This window comes from Bidens hawaiensis, unplaced genomic scaffold (assembly GCF_021521415.1).
Source record: "Bidens hawaiensis isolate Kalapana, Puna unplaced genomic scaffold, B.hawaiensis_p1.1 tig00003237_1, whole genome shotgun sequence".
NCBI lineage: Eukaryota > Viridiplantae > Streptophyta > Magnoliopsida > Asterales > Asteraceae > Bidens > Bidens hawaiensis.
Genome location: NW_027491176.1, coordinates 1,461,649 through 1,481,961, shown reverse-complemented (window position 1 = coordinate 1,481,961; position 20,313 = coordinate 1,461,649). Strand labels below are relative to the sequence as shown.

The 20,313-nt window shown below is 36.4% G+C and overlaps 1 protein-coding gene across 1 annotated transcript; it reads left to right on the top strand.

Moving 5' to 3' along the window:
- Nucleotides 1-7,179: 7,179 nt before the first annotated feature.
- Nucleotides 7,180-8,958, top strand: LOC143622591 (WRKY transcription factor WRKY51-like). Its single transcript, XM_077093694.1, has 3 exons — nucleotides 7,180-7,939; nucleotides 8,351-8,479; nucleotides 8,590-8,958. The coding sequence occupies exons 1-3, from the start codon at nucleotides 7,461-7,463 to the stop codon at nucleotides 8,711-8,713; spliced, it is 732 nt and encodes a 243-aa protein (XP_076949809.1). The 5' UTR covers nucleotides 7,180-7,460; the 3' UTR covers nucleotides 8,714-8,958.
- Nucleotides 8,959-20,313: the final 11,355 nt, after the last annotated feature.

The window sequence follows — 20,313 nt, the reverse complement described above, 5'->3', positions numbered from 1 at the left end:
GAGCGCCATATTAAGAGTTAGCGTTATTATATAAAACAAGATTCCTTGGAAGGACGAGACGAGACTTGATACGTCGAGGGCCTCATGGACAAGCTACCTTAATAGCTAAAACACATGATCACCGCTCGATGACTGCAAGTCAGGAGTAAGAAGGATGACCCACAAAGCGGAGGTGATGCAATAAAGTGCGTGAATATAAGAGGTGTTCCTTTACAAGGAATAACTTAGGTTTCGGGGACGAAACCTCTTTAAGGGGGGAAGACTTGTAACATCCCAAAATTTCTAGAATGATAGTTAATATTTTATTTGCGTCGGGTGAAATAAATGAGTTAGCGGAACGATAATAATAATAAAATATGAAAGAGTAAGTAGGATCATTAGATGGGATTAGTTATGGACCAAAAAGAAAGATGGGCCTTAGGAGTGTAGGTGTGTGTGTGTTTTTGAGTGTGTAGAGAATAAGGTGGATAAGATGGATGAAAATGGAAAGGATTAGGGTTTAAGGGGGTATTTATACTCCCTTAGGTCACCTAAGGGAGTATAAATACCCCCTTAAACCCTAATCCTTTCCATTTTCATCCATCTTATCCACCTTATTCTCTACACACTCAAAAACACACACACACCTACACTATTGCGGCCGTGAGAAAAGAAGAAGATCCGAGATCGATTCTAGCCTAAATCTTTGATATACAATCAGTGGCGGACCCAGGATTTTTTGCCAATGGGGTCCCAATTTTTTCGGTTTACAAAAATTTTCGGGTCGGTAGTTATTCGGGTCGGGTCGAGGCGAGGCGAGGAACATAATAAAACATGGAAATATGATGTCAATGGAAACGAGTAAGTAGAAAGAATCTAGATTAGAAACTAAATAGAACATAGACTTTTAACTCATTTTTATTCATATCCGAAAAACATAAACGTAGCTATATATATTGTCTTACATACATGACCAAAACATAAGAAACTAACTCTAACAAAAATAAATAATTAATTATAATATACACACAATTTAAATAACAAAAGAATATGCAAAACTCATGTTGCCATTATATATGTTGCATGGTGATAATGGTTATATGAGAGAAACTAAAGAAAAACACAAATACCCTAACTAAATAACTAGGATATAAAAAAACAAAAAAAAACAACAAAAACATAGTATGGTGAGGCTTGAACATGCAACCTCTCAAAGAAAAACCAAGAGACTTTCCACCAGACCAACTCAACATTAATAATATGGGTTCCAAGTATTAATATTTATGGGGTCCTTACAAAATTTAATATACTGCCTCTATGTAATTTTCAAAAAATATTGGTGTCCCGGGACCCCAATCGGGTCTATGTGGGTCAGCCCCTGTATACAATCAACATACAAGATCGTAGTTCATAACCAAGGTAGACCGTGACCAAAAAACGGGTAAAGGTACGTTCTTTATCGTTAAAGGTTATTTTTTATGAACGGTTAGCCTTGAAACTTGAACCTAGAGTAGATCGGGTATAAATGAGTATTAAAGTAACAAACTTGATGTAAGAAACGAACTTAACGAACTTACAGCTGCATATGTCTCGTTTAAAATAAACCTTAGATCTAGTGTTGAACGTTTTTAGCTTAAAGGTCCAAACTTTATACTTTTTCGGGCCGAGTTTTACCCGAAATAGATCATGGGAATGTTCGTGGGGTTGGTTAATATCATATAAAGGGGTTACACATTAAAACGAAGATGATTATGGGGGTTGAGAAAGAACCCGTAGTTGCTGCTGTAACTTCGCCTTAATCCAAGTTCGCGAGTTGTTAAGTTCGCCTCATCTAAGTTCGCTGATCAAGTTCGCCTGCTATAACTTCGCCATATATAAGTTCGCTCATTATATAAGTTCGCTTTTGTATAAGTTCGCTTAATATCTAAGTCCGCTTATGTATAAGTTCGCTTAATATATATGTTCGCTTAATGTCTAAGTTCGCTTATGTCTAAGTTCGCTAAAATTGAGACCCGGATACATGGCGACTCGTATATGTATACATACAGGTGTACACACGTGATGGTATGCCTTGTAAGTACTTAAGAGATAAGGTTAAAATAAAGGAAAACCATAAAAATGCTAAGTAGATGAAAGCTAATACTAGGCCATTAGATTATATCAGATGGGTATTGATAGTGTAACTTATACAGTTAGCCGAGCTCAGTTGAAGAAGGGACCAACTATTAACGGAGAAAGAAACAGTGATCAGGTGAGTTTCTAGCCCCATTTTCTTGTTATGTTTTCGGGGTTGTGTGCATACTCGTTGTGAAGTGTGAATACACTTACCTTAAGTGGTAAGTGTATGCTATAGATGTTATACAAGTAGATAATATATAATGCTTGCCGATGCGTGAACGATCTTCAAATATTGCATGTATCGCCAAGGATAGTGACTGTCAAGTGGTTATTAGTGTGTATGATTGTTTTGATGTGACTTGCTTAACATGTAAATAATGTGCTGATAGGAAGTGGGTTATAGACAAGTAGAAGTATAGTGAGATAGAAGTGGATAGGGGTCTAGTAATAGTGTTAGGGGCATAACGTGAGCACGTGGTAGAGTGAGTCTATGCGTGCCTTCGTTATTAAAGTAGCATAAAGTGGCATAAGTGGCATAAAGTGGCATAAGTGGTTAAGCTGTAGGGGTACTTTAATGGCTAAGTTGTAGGGGTAATTAAGTGGTAACAGGTCAGATAGTGGATTTTGTGTTCTCGAATACGTATATAAATGCCTGTAGTGGTTGTATGGCAAGTTGCTTATTTAACTAGAACTCACTCAGTGTAGCTGACTTTTAGTATGCACGCAGGTGATCAGACCGAGGAGCTAGCATGAGGATGACACATGGCATGGATTGAACGGCTGGCATCTGAAGATGAAAGAAAGGATGTTTAAAATATAATGTTTTGTGTTATGGTATCAAAGAAAAGATTTAATGTTTTGTAACAAATACTTAAGTTAACGTTTCTGCGAAAGTTTTAATTAACTATGATTGTAAGAACTGTGTTTTTGAGTAAATCCGACGTTAAAGTATGGCTACCGGGAATCGGGCCTTACAATTAAAGAGATTAAAGAGAATTGATTGTATATAATTTTAACTTTTTTTTTGATTTATTTTATTCACATGGAAATTAGAGAGGTGTTAGATATACATGGAAACTTTAAGAAACAACCAATAGGAACATGCCAAGTTGACTTAAACTCTTTTAGTTTAATGGTATAGTTAGATTGGCTTGGTGTTTAAATTTTTTAAAAACTATGGAGATGTCATTTTCGTGACTGTTTTATATTTACGTGTTACTGATTTATGGTGGGTTTTTTTAGATGGTCCATACGCCATTGTAAACTTCCTCTGGTTGGTTCACAACGCTTAACCCATCGTCTAGCCACCTCTTGCTAACATTGACTACCACCATCTTCAATCACCAACAACCATTCACCATCAAATCATAGTACCTTCATCATGTGGTATCAAACATCATATAAACCGAACCCTATAATCATAAGTCACATGTATGAACTTAATGAAAGAACAACTATACCTCTTAAGTACCCTAGTCTAAGCGACTTAAATATCCGCCAAGTACAAACGTGCAAACAATAAGAAGCCAGTTGATCAATAACCAATTTCAGCGTGTATATAGTTCATTTGAAACTAAATCAAAGATTGTGAGCATGGTAGATCATGTGCGCTTTCATTGTCGAAGAAGAGTCGTATGAAAAGAGTGGTAAATGGTCGTAGTGTCGTGGGAGCGAGTGAAAAATGGGTCCGGTGTGAAAATATTATTGTTGTTTGTTATCATTGTTGAAGATAAAATGATAAATTTCAGACCGAGGGTCAAGTCAAAAGTTGCATTTAGTATGTCTAGATTGATAGTTAAGTTGTTAATGAGGATAAAAATATTATCATGCACAATTTGTATATAACTATCATTAATCAATAGTTTTTAATAGTTTAGAGGCGTGATTTATAATTTATACACAGTAATTTTTATATATACAAAATAACTTTATATAATCAGATTAATTTATTCTATACAAACTATCACTACGAGCAAAAGTGGCCAAATTGAACAATATATAAAATCTTCAAGTGGTTAATGATGACATGAGCATAACTTTAACAAGAGGAATGATGTCTGCATTCCTTTATCTAAACGTTTCGTTGGATTCCAGAAACAGATGGTCAAAATATAATGCCTTTGACCACTTTCAACTTTAAAAGTCAACGAAGAATAAAACGCATAACTTTTATTTAAGCCCTTATATTATGTTTAGTAATCAATCCTTGCCCAAATTTCTATGTATATTGTTGGTTTCATGAATTCAACTTCGGTAACTTGAATATGTCAAAACAATATTTTAACAAAACTGTTAGAAGTAGGAAAAAATATAGCAGAATCACATGTTCAAAACTTGCGAATCAAATCTTATTATTTGATGAAGGTTCTCTTATTTGATGAATGTTGCATATTTATTAGCTTTCATAAAAATTATTTATAGGATTTAAAATTGGGATCATCAAACTTTTATACACTTAGGTTTATAAGTATAGTTAACAAATATTTTATAAGGTTCTGAAGAGATGTGGGCCAGGATTTGGGTCGTATCCGGGTCAAATGCACCATTTGGGGTAAAAAAAACAAAATCATAGACGGAAAACACCACAACGATAGGTCTGCGGGTGCACACTCTCAATAGACCAACCTGAAGATGCCACCTATACGTGAGATACGAGCGAGGATCACCATGACAGACCCCTTTGCAGAGTGGGTTCAACATCCACTAACTCCACTATGATGGTCACATATGGGTCCAAAAAGATATTCCGACAACAACGTCTTGCCGAATAACATTCCATCCTTTCGGCTATAGATAGAGAAGCACCTTCGGTAGGCAAAGGATTCCAATCTCTTGGCTCTCAGTCACACATATTCATACCACTTACCATACTGATTCTCACGTTTGATGAACACTAAAGGAAGCCTCCTTCTTGTAACGAGACTAACGACGTTGTTAGTTGTGCAAACTTAGGTCACTCACTCGGATTCTCGGCTTTTAGACCATCTCAGCCTATGGGAATATCAATCTTAACACCGAATCAGATCATTGTTTCTTCATGTTCTTATATGAGCCTAAATGATGAAATAAAAATAATCAATCTTTGTTTATTTATTTATTTTGTACGGCTAACACACTATCTAATCCTATTTCTTATCCATTGTTGTTTGCTACGGAGATTGCACCCGCAACCCCATGAAATGAAACACCATTTGTATATCTTGATACTACCAGACCATTCAGTGTTTATCTTATTTGTTTTACGCTTTTACATGATTATTAATATTATAAAGGACTAGAGTGGAGTAAACCTCATTGTATAGGGTACAAGTAGAATAACAGTGTCTTAATAAATTTACGCTTTGCACCCTTGGTTCAGTGTTTGGCCTTTTGTAAAAGCAAGAGAAATCATTTGAGTTCTTTTTTTCTTTTGCATTTACGTCCAAAAGATCCCAATCTCAAGACGAAGTCTATCACGCAACCCTATAGGATATATACCAATTAACTTGTTTAATTTTAACAAATTTTCAATTCTAGATGTTACCATTCATGTCTTCCCGGTAAAAAATCAGGGTTCAAATCTCGACCTGGGATAAAATTATACTCGTGGTATAGTTGTACTCAAGTAGATAAGAGCGTGTGTCGTTTTAAAAATTTATAAATGTCAATTGTGCAATTACTACAAAAAACAAACACTTTAACAGTAAAAATGTATTAATAAACCCGGTTTCAGATTTCAGAAAGCTAGACAAACTAACAATTGAACCCAAGGGGCAATCCCAAACTCTCGGTCAAACTTGAACCATAGACAGCATATAAGGAGAAATACCAGTTTGCTCTATACGAGATATGTTAAAGCTATGTTTAAATTTGGTATGTACAAAAATTGTATATAAACTAAAATAGTTATCTTTGTGTCTCGAATTGAAATTTCTATTATTTTATATTGCGAGCAACTTTAAACGGAGAGACTCTTGATTTAGAGATTACAGACGTGTTGTGTTATAGTGATCATGACACAACATGATTAATATCACTATTGGACTCGATCATGACACATTTAACTAAAAACAAGGTTGCAAAAGTCGCTAGGCGGATCCTAGGCGGCTGACTGGGAGTTGGGTGTACACGGAGTACTCGGAGAGTACTCGGGACATGGAAAATATAAAAAAGATTAATTTCTGGATATTATATATATGTCAAATATCATAAGTTTACTAATATTTATAACAAAGTAGGTAAATATCAATATAAATAAATGAAATACATTTTTAAATAATAAAATACAACTCATGACTAGTTTATAATAAATTACTCGTCACGACTAGTTTATAATACACTATTTTGAGATTTTTTTACAAATCACACATAAAACCCAAAAACGTTTTCATACTTATATTAATGTGGCTAACTGTGTTTGATCCAAGTCGGGTCATACCCAATAACAAGCTAGACAACACCAAATGTATTCTTTTAGTGATTTGATCATTTAAACGAATACCGAACACTACGTGTTTAGAAAATTGGTTTTCTAAACAAACACACTTGAGGATTTAAATAAATTATCTGGATAATTTGTTTATATAAAATAATTATTTAATTGGTTAAATAATTACATAAATGTATGTGCATTTTATAAAAATGAGTTTTATAAAATAAATGGAGATGTTTTTTAAATGTTAAAACAAAACAACAATAAAAAAAATAAAAAAAAAAAAAAAAAAAACCGGCCACCCCATGTGGGTGGAGGTTTTGGTCCAACCAAATGTTTTGTCCTTTTGTGTTGACCATCCCTTTATATCTCCATTCAAATTACATGCATTTGGGTCTTGTCCCCTTCTTGGATTCTCAAGTAAACTTTTGAATTTTCAAACTCTCTTTCTCTCTACACACCCCACGGCCAACCTTGGCATTTTGGGAGAGCTTGGTGAGCTTGTTTAAGTATTTTAGGAATTTTTCCCCTCAAAAAATATAGGTTTACTCCTTTGTATTTAAAAAAGAAAACATATACATAAAACAGTTATAATCATGACCACTACTCTATACCTTCTGTCACATTTTTGTCCTCATTATAATAATTATTAATTTATTAATATTTTTGTTTGACATTGAAATTTGAAGGCACGGTTTCCAGCTACGGTCTACGTACGCATTTACTTTAATTTATTCACATTTATTATTCCAAAACCCATTCAGTCTTCCTTTGACTTTCTGCCTCCACCTGTCCACCACGCTGCAAATAAGTCAAACCAATCTCCACCGTCCGATCCATTCCAATCCCCATTGACTCAAATCACCTTTATATACAAACAAACCCTAATAACTTCATCTATCATTTCTTTCATATTATTATTCATTCAAATTCAACCTTCAGTTCCACATCAATGGCGGTTGATTTCGTCGGAGTCCAACCTGTACACCACCACCTGAACCGCTTACTCCAGTTACCAAATCACGACTTCAACGCCTCCGTCACGGCGCGTACCGGTCACGCGCGCTTCCGCCGTGGACCTTTAGCTTCCGGCAGAGACAACACCAACGGACCTTCAATTTCTTCACAATCGGAAGATAAACCACGAGATTCGACGCCGATTTTACGGAACGAGTGTGTTTTGAAGGTGACGGAAGCGATGACGGCGTCAACGAGCTCGTCGTCGTCGGAGATAACGGCGGGAGGAGGATTAGACGGAAGCGTTTCGAACGGTAGACAGTGTTCGTCTTCGTTAGGTATAGTGGCTCCGTCGTTGACGTTCTCTTCGAGGAAGCCTCCGTTGCCGGTGAATCACCGGAAAAGGTGCAGTGCTGACCGTCCGGTTGCATCCGTACACAGATCTGGAAGCGGTTGCCATTGCTGCAAAAGAAGGTGCGTATTCGCTCACGGCGTAGTTTAGCAGATACATATCCTTATTAGCTAACATACGCCTCGTAATTCAGTGGCTAAAAAAGTCAAAACTTAATTCGTTTACGGCGTAATTTAGCATAACCGCCTTGTAATTCTTGACAACGGCGTACTTTAGCAAATAGCTGTTGTCGTTGTCTAAACTACGCATTATATTTAGTAATCCATAAACTAATTCGCTCACGGCGTACTTCAGCAAACAGTTTTTTCATCTAACTTACGCCGTGTAATTTTGCAAATAAACTTTATAAATTAGTTGGCTCACGGCGTAGTATAGCGAAAGGCTATACTTATTTTCTATCTTACGCCTTGTGTTGATATATAATTCATTGTCTTCATACATTAATTAATATCTTGGTTTTTATTTTCTCTCAGGAAAACCGGATCAAAACGCGAAATAAGAAGAGTTCCGATTACCGGATCTAAGGTGACAAGCATACCAGCTGACGATTATTCATGGAAGAAGTACGGCGAGAAGAAGATAGACGGCTCTAATTATCCAAGGTAATCAATTAATCCACTAATAAATTAATAGATCTAAAGATCATTATAATTATTAATTTCTTATTTTTAATTATAATGTTCTGATTTAGATTCCGATTTGATTTGTGCAGAGTATACTACAAGTGCGTTACCGGAAAAGGATGTCCGGCGAGGAAGCGTGTGGAGTTAGCAACCGACGATTCAAAGATGATCGTCGTTACCTACGACGGAGAACACCGTCACAGTCACCGTTAAGGTTGACCATTGTGTCTGTCTGTTTAGTCAACGTGAAGGTAGGTGAATGGGACATATGCTGTGGTCCTCTAAACCACTTTGCATAATTTTCTACGGTCAACAAGCAAACAGTGTATTAGAAAAATGAGAATGAGAAAATGACTTTATTAAAAAAAAATATTTTTAGGTTTGTTGAGGGTGTAAGTTGTATATTTGACTAAAGGTGAAGGATGTAAATGGTAATTTAGAAGATGCTTCTGATTTGATGTTCGATCTTGTTTGGACTAATTGGTCTTTAATATTATAAAAAGTGAATTTAGTATATCTTTAAATCTTTAATATTTAAAAGGAAAATAAAGATATGAGAAAGTTTGGTCTATATCGGTAAGAGGCGAGCCCTTTCTTTATTAGTGGAAACGTAGGTTTGATTTCTATTTAGATTAGTTTGAAGGCCATTTTGGTGAAGGATCTGGGTTTTAATCTTGGATTCGAACTCGACAGGGGTGATGGTTTACGGATTTCATCTGGATTCAGATCAGGGGTATGAACTCACGGCGATAGATGAGTCGGCTCAGAACTTAATCCCGCTAGAGTAGGTTTAGACATTAGATTCTTGGTCATTAAACAATAAGAAAACTAAAGATATGATGTGATACACGGAATATTGGAATAGTCAATAGTGTTTAAAGATTGTATATGATAAATAATACAATAAATGTGTGACAACTGAAGTCTTTATATTGGTATTTATTATGTTTCTTGGTGCGACTTTTGGCAAGTTGTTTATCCCGTGACTTTGTCAATGTACCTGATGGCTATGACCTAAAATGTTGTGATACATGTTTTTTATTCTTTGTTTTGTATTAATAGCTTAGAAGAATTTGGTAAAATAGTAAAGGGTTGACTTTTGTGGTCAAATGAAAGAAAATTTCATGAATGTTTATTTAGAAAGGCTAAAATTGTACTTATAAATCTATGTCTTTGATTACGAGGCTTGAATCTTCGACTTTATAAAGAGAGACATCATTCTATATCATTCTATACCATTTTGTAACGCTAGACTACTAATGCAACTAGCAAGAAGGCATGTGCATCACACCAACATAGAAGAGACTGAAAATTTAGTGCTAATCGAATGAGTGAATCTTCGAGAACCTTCAAGACATGCATCGATTTGTTATTGAAAACTTGTTCCAAGTTTTTAAAAAACCAAGATGGATGACCGAAAATATAAATTGCAGTACCTTCTTATTGGATGAGGTAGTTGAAGCAATTCTCATGATTTCCAATAGTTCAACCACCACATTGTGCAAAAAGGAGGGAAGTTTACACCAAGATGATATGTGCACCAATAAACACTATTTGAAAAGGCATGAGAAGAATATGATTGAGGTTTAGTCTGTTCAACTGCAAAACCCGCTACCTGATGAGGTTATGAAAACACCATGTTTGTTATCGAGAAGCAATCCGCTCAAACAATTGAATATGAACGAATTGAGTATTAATATGAAAATAAACTGCACACGTGGTCGATACAAAAATTTAAGATTACAAAATGATTGATGCACATATGTATACGTTAAAATTGTTCACACATTCGAAGCCAACTTTTTCAAGGTTCAACGCCCTCGTCACATCATGAGAGATGGGTTTGATTTTTTGTTTTTTTAATAAAGTTTCGACGAAATTAACTATTTTTCACTGTTTAATATCCGTTTAATGATAGTTTGCATCAATTCTTTGCAGTTTACCCCACGAGTATACAATATTTTATTTCCTTCGACTTTGTTTTCTTCTGGTAGATAACATTTACAATCATATTCTTGTTTTCTTATTTAAAAACAATATTTGTAGGCCCAATTATCATTTTCTTTTCTTTAGGTCACACCAATTTTATGTAGTCCATTTATATAATGTGAATATAAACTAGGACTTTGAGAATACGATTGCCGTGGTCAACAAACACTCTTTGGTTTAGATTTGGTCAAACACATAGTTTGAAAACATCAAAATGCCATCAAAACAACAATGTAATACAAGTGAAAAAGTTCAATCTATTAAGCACAACAACATAATGACATGAAGCCAATTGGGGACAACATAACACAACAAGAAGGTAACTTCTCAAATGTGGAAAACAAGGAAACTTGTTCAAACCTTGCATATATATATATATATATATATATATATATATATATATATATATATATATATATATATAAGGGAGGGTTATCCTAAAAACAAGTAGTTTCCTAGAAAGACTAAGAATAAATCAGAGCCATTGGATCATATCAATCAATGGTTGAGATTTAAAATTACCAAAAACCGTCACAGTTTCCTAGAATTACTCTTTTATCATTATAACCGACATAGTTTCCTAAAATTATTGTTTCACCATAGGTTTTAATGCCAAATGTCAAAATTCTATTGGTTCTTACCATTTCTAGGAAACTACTTCTTTTTATTTGAATCATTTTCTATATATATATATATATATATATATATATATATATATATATATATATATATATATATATATATATATATAGGATCAGGATCATGAGAGAATCTTTTTGAAATTGAGAACTTTGAGAACCATTTTTAACCAGAAAAAACCCAAATATAAAAAAAAATTATAAAATAAAAAAAAAACACAAAAATCAAAAAAGTAAAAAAACCAAAATTCTTATTTTATCATCCCGATTTCATAATAAAAAAAAGTCGGTTTAGCTAAATTATATACACATATGTATAATATATACATATATGTACATTTACATGTTATTTTTGTACACATGTGTATAATTTAAGATAAATGATACTGTACATATGTGTATATTACGTAACTAAAGATTAAATAAAATTATACATATGTGTATAATACTACGTTTTTTATTTTTTTTATTTTTTTTATTTTTTTAATGAAACCGGAATGAAATATAAGAATTTTGTTTTTTTACTTTTTTAAAATTTTTATTGTTTTTTGTTTTATGATTTTTATAAATATTTTTTTAAAGGTGTTTTTAGTGGTCTAAAATGGTTCTCAAAGTTCTCAATTTGCAAATAGTTCTCTTAGGATCCTTACCCCCCCCCCCCCACACACACACACATATATATATATATATATATGATAATATGATTCTCTCTTATGACATTGACTTGACCCGGCATATCCATGTATATGAATATCGTGTAATATCTTTTGAAAAATCCGGTGCTAATGCATGTATAGTGCATATGCTGTTGTACTAGATTTTATTTTTTTGTCAAGTCTTGCCAAGTAAGTTTTGATAATCATGTAAGTTGTAACACATTTGACCTTTTAACAACATTTGACCTTTTAACAACATTTGATGGAAAGTTATTCATGGAATCATGGGTATATATTCTTGTAGGATGGACATTGTGTTGACATTAATCGTGTGACAAAATGTCTTGATTAGAACTTATTTTTTTCAAACTGTGCCAAGTACTCCGGGTCAATTATTTAATATATTTGCGATTTAATAACGGTATATTAGATATTAATAATCATTATTTAGGTTTAACACTTTGTTATTATTATTATTTGTATTTTATTATTAGTGACATTATGTAAATTAATTATGTAAATTAGGTTATAAGGGATATAGGCTTTGCATTTTATTAATTTCGGGAGAATGAAACCGTCGTTAAACAGTTTCCCATCAACCATCACAACGGTTGTTGAACAACACAAGATGTAGTATATGAACAGTTGTAATCATTATTATTTATCAAGATTAATCACAACTTTGATTGATCCATCCTTGTTGTTTCATTATAATCTTTCATACTTGTCTTATTGATTCAATTCTTTGAAGAATCTAGTATCAGAGTCAAGTTTGACAATCACAAAAAATTACACAATTCGACCATAAAGAACACAAGAAGACACATGAGTCACATGAAACAAATTCTGAATAAACCAAAGCTGTTGTTAAACAGTTTCCCGTCAACTGTCACAACGGTTGTTGAACAACGCCACCCTTCATCCTTAGATGTACTATATGAACGGTCGTAATCATGAATATCAAGATTAATCACAACTTTGATTGATCCACCCTTGTTTCATTGTAATCTTTCATACTTGTATTATTGATCCAATTCTTTGAAGAATCTAGTATCAGAGTCAAGTTTGACAATCACAAAAAATTTATTGCCGACAACTGAGGCACTTAATTCATAAGTGCAAATTGAAAGACCAAGATGATGCCTGTAACATCCTGAAAATTTTGGTGTCAAATTTGTTCATAAAAGTTGAAGGGCTCAATTGTCATTAAACCAAATTTAAAGTCCAGGGTCTAATATGTAATTTTTCAAAATTTAGATTAGACGGACCGTCTAATGATTAGACGGTCCATATCAAACATGACCTTGACGTTAACTCTTGAGACAGATTGTCTCATCCGCCTAAATTTTTTGATATGGTTCGTATTATGCCAAAGTTAATCGTCAAGGCATACATCACTTATACATCTTATATATTTATCATATCTTTAACTTCCACCTGAAGGTACGTGCAATATCCGAAGATTGTTCACGCACCGTCAAGAAATCATCATACATAAATCATGCAAGGCATACACTTACCACTTAAGGTAAGTGTATTAACTATCACATCGAGTATGCACACAACCCCGAAAACATAACAAGGAAGTGGGGCTAGAAACTCACCTGAATGCGGTTACGTTCACCGTTTATGGTTATCCCTTTCTTGAGCTGTGCACGAACTAACTGTATAACAATTACACGTATCAATTTAACTGTCACTACCCATATCGTGTTTCTAGTTTAATTATTGCCCTCAACGAACGGGGGTCCCGGGGCAACGCCCCTGGCAGCGGGGTTCTAGGGGCAGCAACCCCTAGCGGGGTCCAAGGGGCAGAGCCCCTGGCTGAGGTTAAGCTGCCAGGTCAGCTTGGAAAAATTTTATTTTCATTAACTGTCTTAACACATTTTTCATTAGAGTTTTAAATTATTATCTTATTCTCTAAGTTGTACTTAGCATCTTATGGGCTTAATTAAGTCAGTCCAACTGTTTATCTGGGCCCAACTGGGTCCAGGCCCAAACCAAATAGAACCTAGGTGGCCGAGAACTCTGGGCAGAGAACCCCAGTTCTCACCGAGAACCTATGTTTGACCGAGAACGCTTGCGTTGACCGAAAACCCTTGTCACCAAGAACTCAGTGGCCGAAGACTAAGTGGCCGAGAACTCTCGTTGACCGAGATCTCCTGTTGACCGGGTTCTCGTGTTGACCGAGAACCCTTGTCTGATGCTTTTAGCTCAGATTTCCTAACCATACACCCAGTCCAGGCTCAAGTAACGGTTAATCAGTCTAAAAATCACATTTTTAACTTCCTATTTCCAGTTTCCTTAACCATTAACATTCCATTATCAAGATCTAGTCCATTTCTAGCATAAAGCTTGGATCTTTAACCATAGATCGTTATTTAAGCTAGATCTAGGGTTTTCTTGATGAACCGTATATATCCATCAGTCTATTATGCCCATCTAAGCATCAAGTTTGCTACTTTATGAAACATCTAGACCCGATCTACCCTATGTTTAAGTTTCATGATTAAGGGTCATAATCTTGAAATCCTAAGTTTTCTTCCAATCTTGTTTGAACATCACATCACACGATAACCTGCATATGCGTTAAAAATACAACAGGTTTGTCAACACGAGGTTGAGCGAGTAAGACACCAGATTTTCATGTTTATATATAATAATAAATAAAAGGCAAACTATGTCAAGTGAGATAAACAATTTAACCAATGAGCAAGTGTATAATGATGTCGGTAAGCTCGATGTCAGATGAACTGAACGATGGCTAACACGACGGACGTATTGTTAGTGCACGGAAATTGGACACAATGGATATGTTATCCTGGCATATGTTCAGGATCAGTTATCCTTAGTCAGATCCCGTCAGGATCAAGGATCCTCAGTAGTTATTATTTACTAACGATTGTTTCCTGTGTATAATATTATGTTTGACAGATGTAACGGCTAAGAGACCTGGTCTACCCCCTATTTCGGAGCCTGAGTGATGGAGCACGTGGTCAAAGTAGCTGTTACGATTATATTGAAGGCAATGGCGGATTTTTAGGGATTATTAGTTAATAGTCTTTATTATTCATAACTCCATGGAGTTATTATCTTTGATGTATAAATAGAGGCTATGATCAGTTAGGAAAGAACACAACAACACACTCTGCTCACTACGAATTCAGCGGCACACACACACACACATAGCTTTCGTTGTAACATTGATCATATTCTCCAAACCTTGTATCCTCATTTTTTATATTAATAAAGTGGTGATAGACAATTGTCATCACCCGGGGTTTTTGTGCCTGCGATCCAAACCAGATCAAGGGCTTTTCCCCGTAACAAATCTGCGTGTTTGTGTTTGCAATCGATACATACTTGTTTTCTTCATCATAGCACTAATCCTCACTAAACGAATTTGGATACATTATCCTTGGTAGATTTTTGTCCAAAACAATTTGGCGCCCACCGTGGGGCAATTGGTGCTATAATCCAGATTATTTCCTATCAATTTTCAACCTTTCATACCCATATCACCATCAATGGCCTCTCAATCAACCTCTACTTCATTAATCATGCCATCTTCGGTTCCTCTCCCATCAAGAACCTTACCACCGATGCCTCCTTCGCTAGCAGCAGCTCCAAAGACCACCTCGGCTGGAAACAAGACAAAAATTCCAGTCATCCAGAGCTCAAAAACCACTGCTGCCACTTCGGTGGTCAAATCTAACAATGATGTTTCTGCTATGTTTTCACAAGTTAAGGCATACATGGAGCAGCAGAACAAAACCAACCAGAGGATCCTACGTGAAATTGAAGATCTCAAGAAAAGAAAGAGGCCAACGGAGGATCAGATTCCCTTGATGCCTAGGGTGCTGGATTTCACTACTCCAGGATACATGGCTCAACATACTAAAGGATTCTCGATCCTTCAACAAGGATCATCCATCCTTCAACCAGGGTCCGTGAGTCAACAAACTCAAGGATCCTCGTTCTTTCAGCCAGGATCATCTATCATTCAACAGGGGTCCATGGGTCAACAGACTCAAGGATCCTCAGTGTTTCAGCCAGGAACGTCTATCTTTCAACAAGGGTCCATGGGTCAACAAACTCAAGGATCTTCATACTTTCAACAAGGATCGTCTATCCTTCAACCGGGGTCCATGGGTCAACTAGCTCAAGGATCCTCAACTTTCCCACAAGGATCATCCATCTTTCAACCAGGATCCTCTAGGTTATATCACCAAGGATCCTACAATTCCCAACCTCAAGGATTCTTCTTTCCGAATCAAGGATCCTCAGGAATCCAACATCAACGATCCTCCGAAGTCCATGAAGGAGATATAATCCCCATGTAGACCATAGCTTCTGGAGGACCAACTCCTATCGCAGATTCTTCTTATCCCAACTACTCATCCGGGATGCCGACCTTCACCCAGAAAAGAGGTAACTTGTATGATCCTATATCCTTAGATACTAACCGTGGTTCTATGCAGGATACAGGTATCAACCAGGCTATGACCAAGGAGCTACAGAAGCTCAAGGATATGATATCCAGTGTTCCCGGGGTGATACGTCCAATTCTTGAGATACCGGAGGGAAGCCACAAGTTATCCAGATTTGCTCCACCTATCTGTGATGATGAAATCCCGAAGCGATTCCAAACCCCCAACATGAAGACTTACGACAGAACCACTGTTCCTGAAGAGCATGTAGCAAAATACAGAGAAAGAATGGAGATCAATCTCATTCCTGAGAGACTCAAGGAAGCTTGTTTGTGCAAAGGCTTCGGATCCACACTGACAGGATCGACATTAAAATGGCTGCTAAGTCTTCCTCCCTTCTCAGTTACTTCTTTTTCACATTTAGTTAACTTGTTCAACAATCAATTTTCCTTTAGCAGGAAATTTGAGAAGTTAACTAGTGATTTATACCGAGTTATCCAACCAAGTGATGAATCCCTTAGGGATTTTTTTACGAGGTTCGGCAGGGAAGCTCTAGAAATCCCTAATCTTGACATGGCTACTGCTGTTGTAGCCTTCAAGATGGGACTTCAGAGGGGCTCCCCCTTTTATGATGATCTTGTGATGACTCCTTACATGTCTCTAGATGAAGTAAGGAACAGAGCACTAAGGTTTATACGGCTGGAAGATGACAAAAGGATCCAAGAAATATTGGGGGCTCAGACAAAACAAGAATCCCCTGACAAGAATAAAGGATCCTCATATAGGAATAACAACTCAAACCCGTACAACAAGTTCAACAATCAAAATGTGCGAGCAGTTGAAGAAGGGGATGATGATGAAGACTATCCCTGCATCTCTGACCTAGGACCCAGTATCCCCAGTGAGATCGAGGAGGATATAATATCCTTCCTAAAGCGAAGAAAGTCCACGTTTGCCTTCAAACATTCAGACATGACAGGTATTTCTAAAGAGGTAATTACTCACAAGCTAGGCTTTGATTTATCTATTAAACCCGTCCATCAGAAGCGAAGGAAATTCTCCCCTGAGAGGAACACGATCATACAAGAAGAAGTTGAAAAACTTCTTAAGGCCGGTATAATCAGAGAGGTTAAGTATCCTTGATGGTTGGCTAATGTGGTTGTTGTTTCAAAAAAGAATGGAAAGTGGAGGGTGCGTGTCGATTTTACTGATTTAAACAAGGCATGCCCAAAGATCCTTTCCCGTTACCACATATAGACTCCATGGTGGATGCAACAACATGACATGAGATGCTTACCTTTATGGATGCTTCATCTGGATTTCAACAAATTCAGATGGAACCATCTGATCAAGAGGATACAACATTCATGACTCCTACCGGCATATACTGTTATATTGCTATGCCATTCGGACTAAGAAATGCAGGGGCAACATATCAAAGATTAGTCAACATGATGTTCAAGGATCAGTTAGGAAAGACTATGGAAGTCTACATAGATGACATGGTGGTAAAATCGAAAAAATCTGAGGATCACCTCAGGGATCTTGAAGAAGCTTTCAACATCCTGGATCAGTACAACATGAAGCTGAATCCATCAAAGTGCCATTTTGGTGTCAAATCTAGGAAGTTCCTATGATACATGGTGACCAAAAGAGGAATAGAGGCGAGCCCCGAGCAGATAGAAGCTATCATCAACTTGAAGACTCCTGTGAATGCTAAGGATGTCCAAAGATTAACGGGGACAATAGCTGCTCTCAACAGATTCATTTCCAGATCCTCGGAGAAGTGCAAAGACTTCTATGACATCCTCAGGAAGAATAAGAAGTTCGAATGGACAGAGAATCATGAAGTCGCCCTAAAAGCCTTAAAGGATTACTTATCCACAGCACCGGATCTGATGAAGCATGTGGATGGAGAATCCTTATATCTATACCTAGCTGTTTCAGGTAATGCAGTAAGTGCCGTCCTCGTGAAGGATCATGAAGGTGAACAACATCCCGTTTATTATGTAAGTAAAAGTCTTTTAGATACGGAGGCCAGGTATTCTCATTTTGAAAAATTAATTCTTGCACTTATTATGGCATCTATGAAATTGAGACATTACTTTGAAACACATACTATTATTTTGAGAACTAATTATCCTGTTAAGAATATGCTTAGAAAACCAGAATTGTCAGGAAGGATGGCCAAGTGGGATGTGAAGCTGAGTGCATATGATATTCAGTATGAACCTAAAACAGCCATCAAATCACAAGCACTAGCTGACTTTGTGGCTAATTTCAGTAGGGACATGCAGAAAGAAGCTAATTTGGAGGTTCAACAACTAGAAGAGACCAAGGATCCTTGGATAATCTTCACAGATGGATCATCCAATGTAAGAGGGACAGGATTAGGTATCCTACTGAAATCGCCACAGGGGGATATATTACCCCAATCTATAGCCTGTGAGTTCCAAGCAACAAATAATGAGGCAGAATATGAAGCCTTGATCGTAGGTTTGCAATTAGCTAAACGCATGAGGATCATGTATCTTCAAGTATATATTGATTCATTGTTGATAGCTAACCACTTTAATGGCTCATATGCTGTTAAAGTTGAAAAACTAATCAAATATCTAGATGTTGTGAAGGAATTAGCAAAATCCTTTGACTTGTTTAGTATTAATCAGGTACCAAGAGAAGAGAATGATGGGGCGGATGCTTTGGTGAATTTAGCTTCATCTTTGAAGATTCCAAAACACACGAAGATCCCAATCATCTATATACTCTCGCCAGCAATAGGAGAACAAGAAGTTGGGGAGATAACAACTGACAAACAAATCGTACTTCAGGATCCATCATCCTCAAATAACCAAGGATCCTGGATCCTCCCAATCAAAAAATACATCCAAGATGGAGAAATTCCAGCCACAGAGAATCCAAAGTCCTTCAAACTTAAGGTATCGCAATACATTTTATTACATGATATTCTGTATAGAAAATCTCTTGCAGGTCCATACTTGAAGTGTATCGAGGATCCTGAAATCCAAGAGGTGCTCAAAGACTTTCACGAAGGAGATTGTGGTAATCACACCGGAGGTAGAGCTCTATTTTCTAGGATTCTAAGAACAGGATACTTCTGGCTAGCCATGAAGAGAGACGCCATGGAGTACTCAAAGAAGTGTGATGCTTGTCAAAGACATGGAAACATCCTACATCAACCAGCAGAACCTATGTATCCTATATCCTCATCATGGCTTTTCATGAAGTGGGGCATGGATATTGTGGGTAAGCTACCTAAGGCCCCAGGAGGAAAAGTATTCATGCTTGCAATGAATGATTACTTTTCAAAGTGGATAGAAGCAGAAGCTTTTGTTCAAGTCCGCGAAAAAGAGGTTATATCCTTCATTAAAAGAAATATTATTACTAGATTTGGTATTCCTTCAAAAATTATTTGTGACAATGGTTCCCAGTTTATTGGGAAAAGAACCACTAACTTTTGTGACAGTTGGGGCATCAAGATGATTACCTCTACTCCAGTGCATCCTCAAGCTAATGGCCAAGCGGAATCAAGTAACAAGATCATCATCAACAATTTGAAGAAGAAACTAGGATCCAAGAAAGGTAAGTGGGTTGAAGAGCTACCTTATGTTCTTTGGGATGACAGGACAACACCCAAGAATGCAACATGCCAAAAACCCTTCTCATTGGTGTTTGGGTCAGAAGCAGTAATCCCTACAGAGATGGTGGTTCCTACAGCCAAAACAAGCATCCATGATCCTGAAGCCAATGATGGAATCCTTCTCGAAGACTTGGATACTGTTGAAGAACTCAGAAACCTAGCGAAGATCAAAATGGCGTCATATCAACAAAGGGTAGCTGGGGCATACAACAAAAGAATAAGGATAAGAAGATTTCAAGAAGGAGATCTGGTCTTGAGGAAAGCCTTCCAAAATACAACCAACCCAGCGGATGGAAAGTTAGCTCCTAAGTGGGAAGGTCCCTATTTGATTGAATCGGAAGCAGGAAAGGGGGCATATCACTTGCTAACTATGGAAGGCAACAGGTTACCCAGAGCATGGAATGCTATCCACCTCAAGAAGTACTTTTTCTGATCAGGA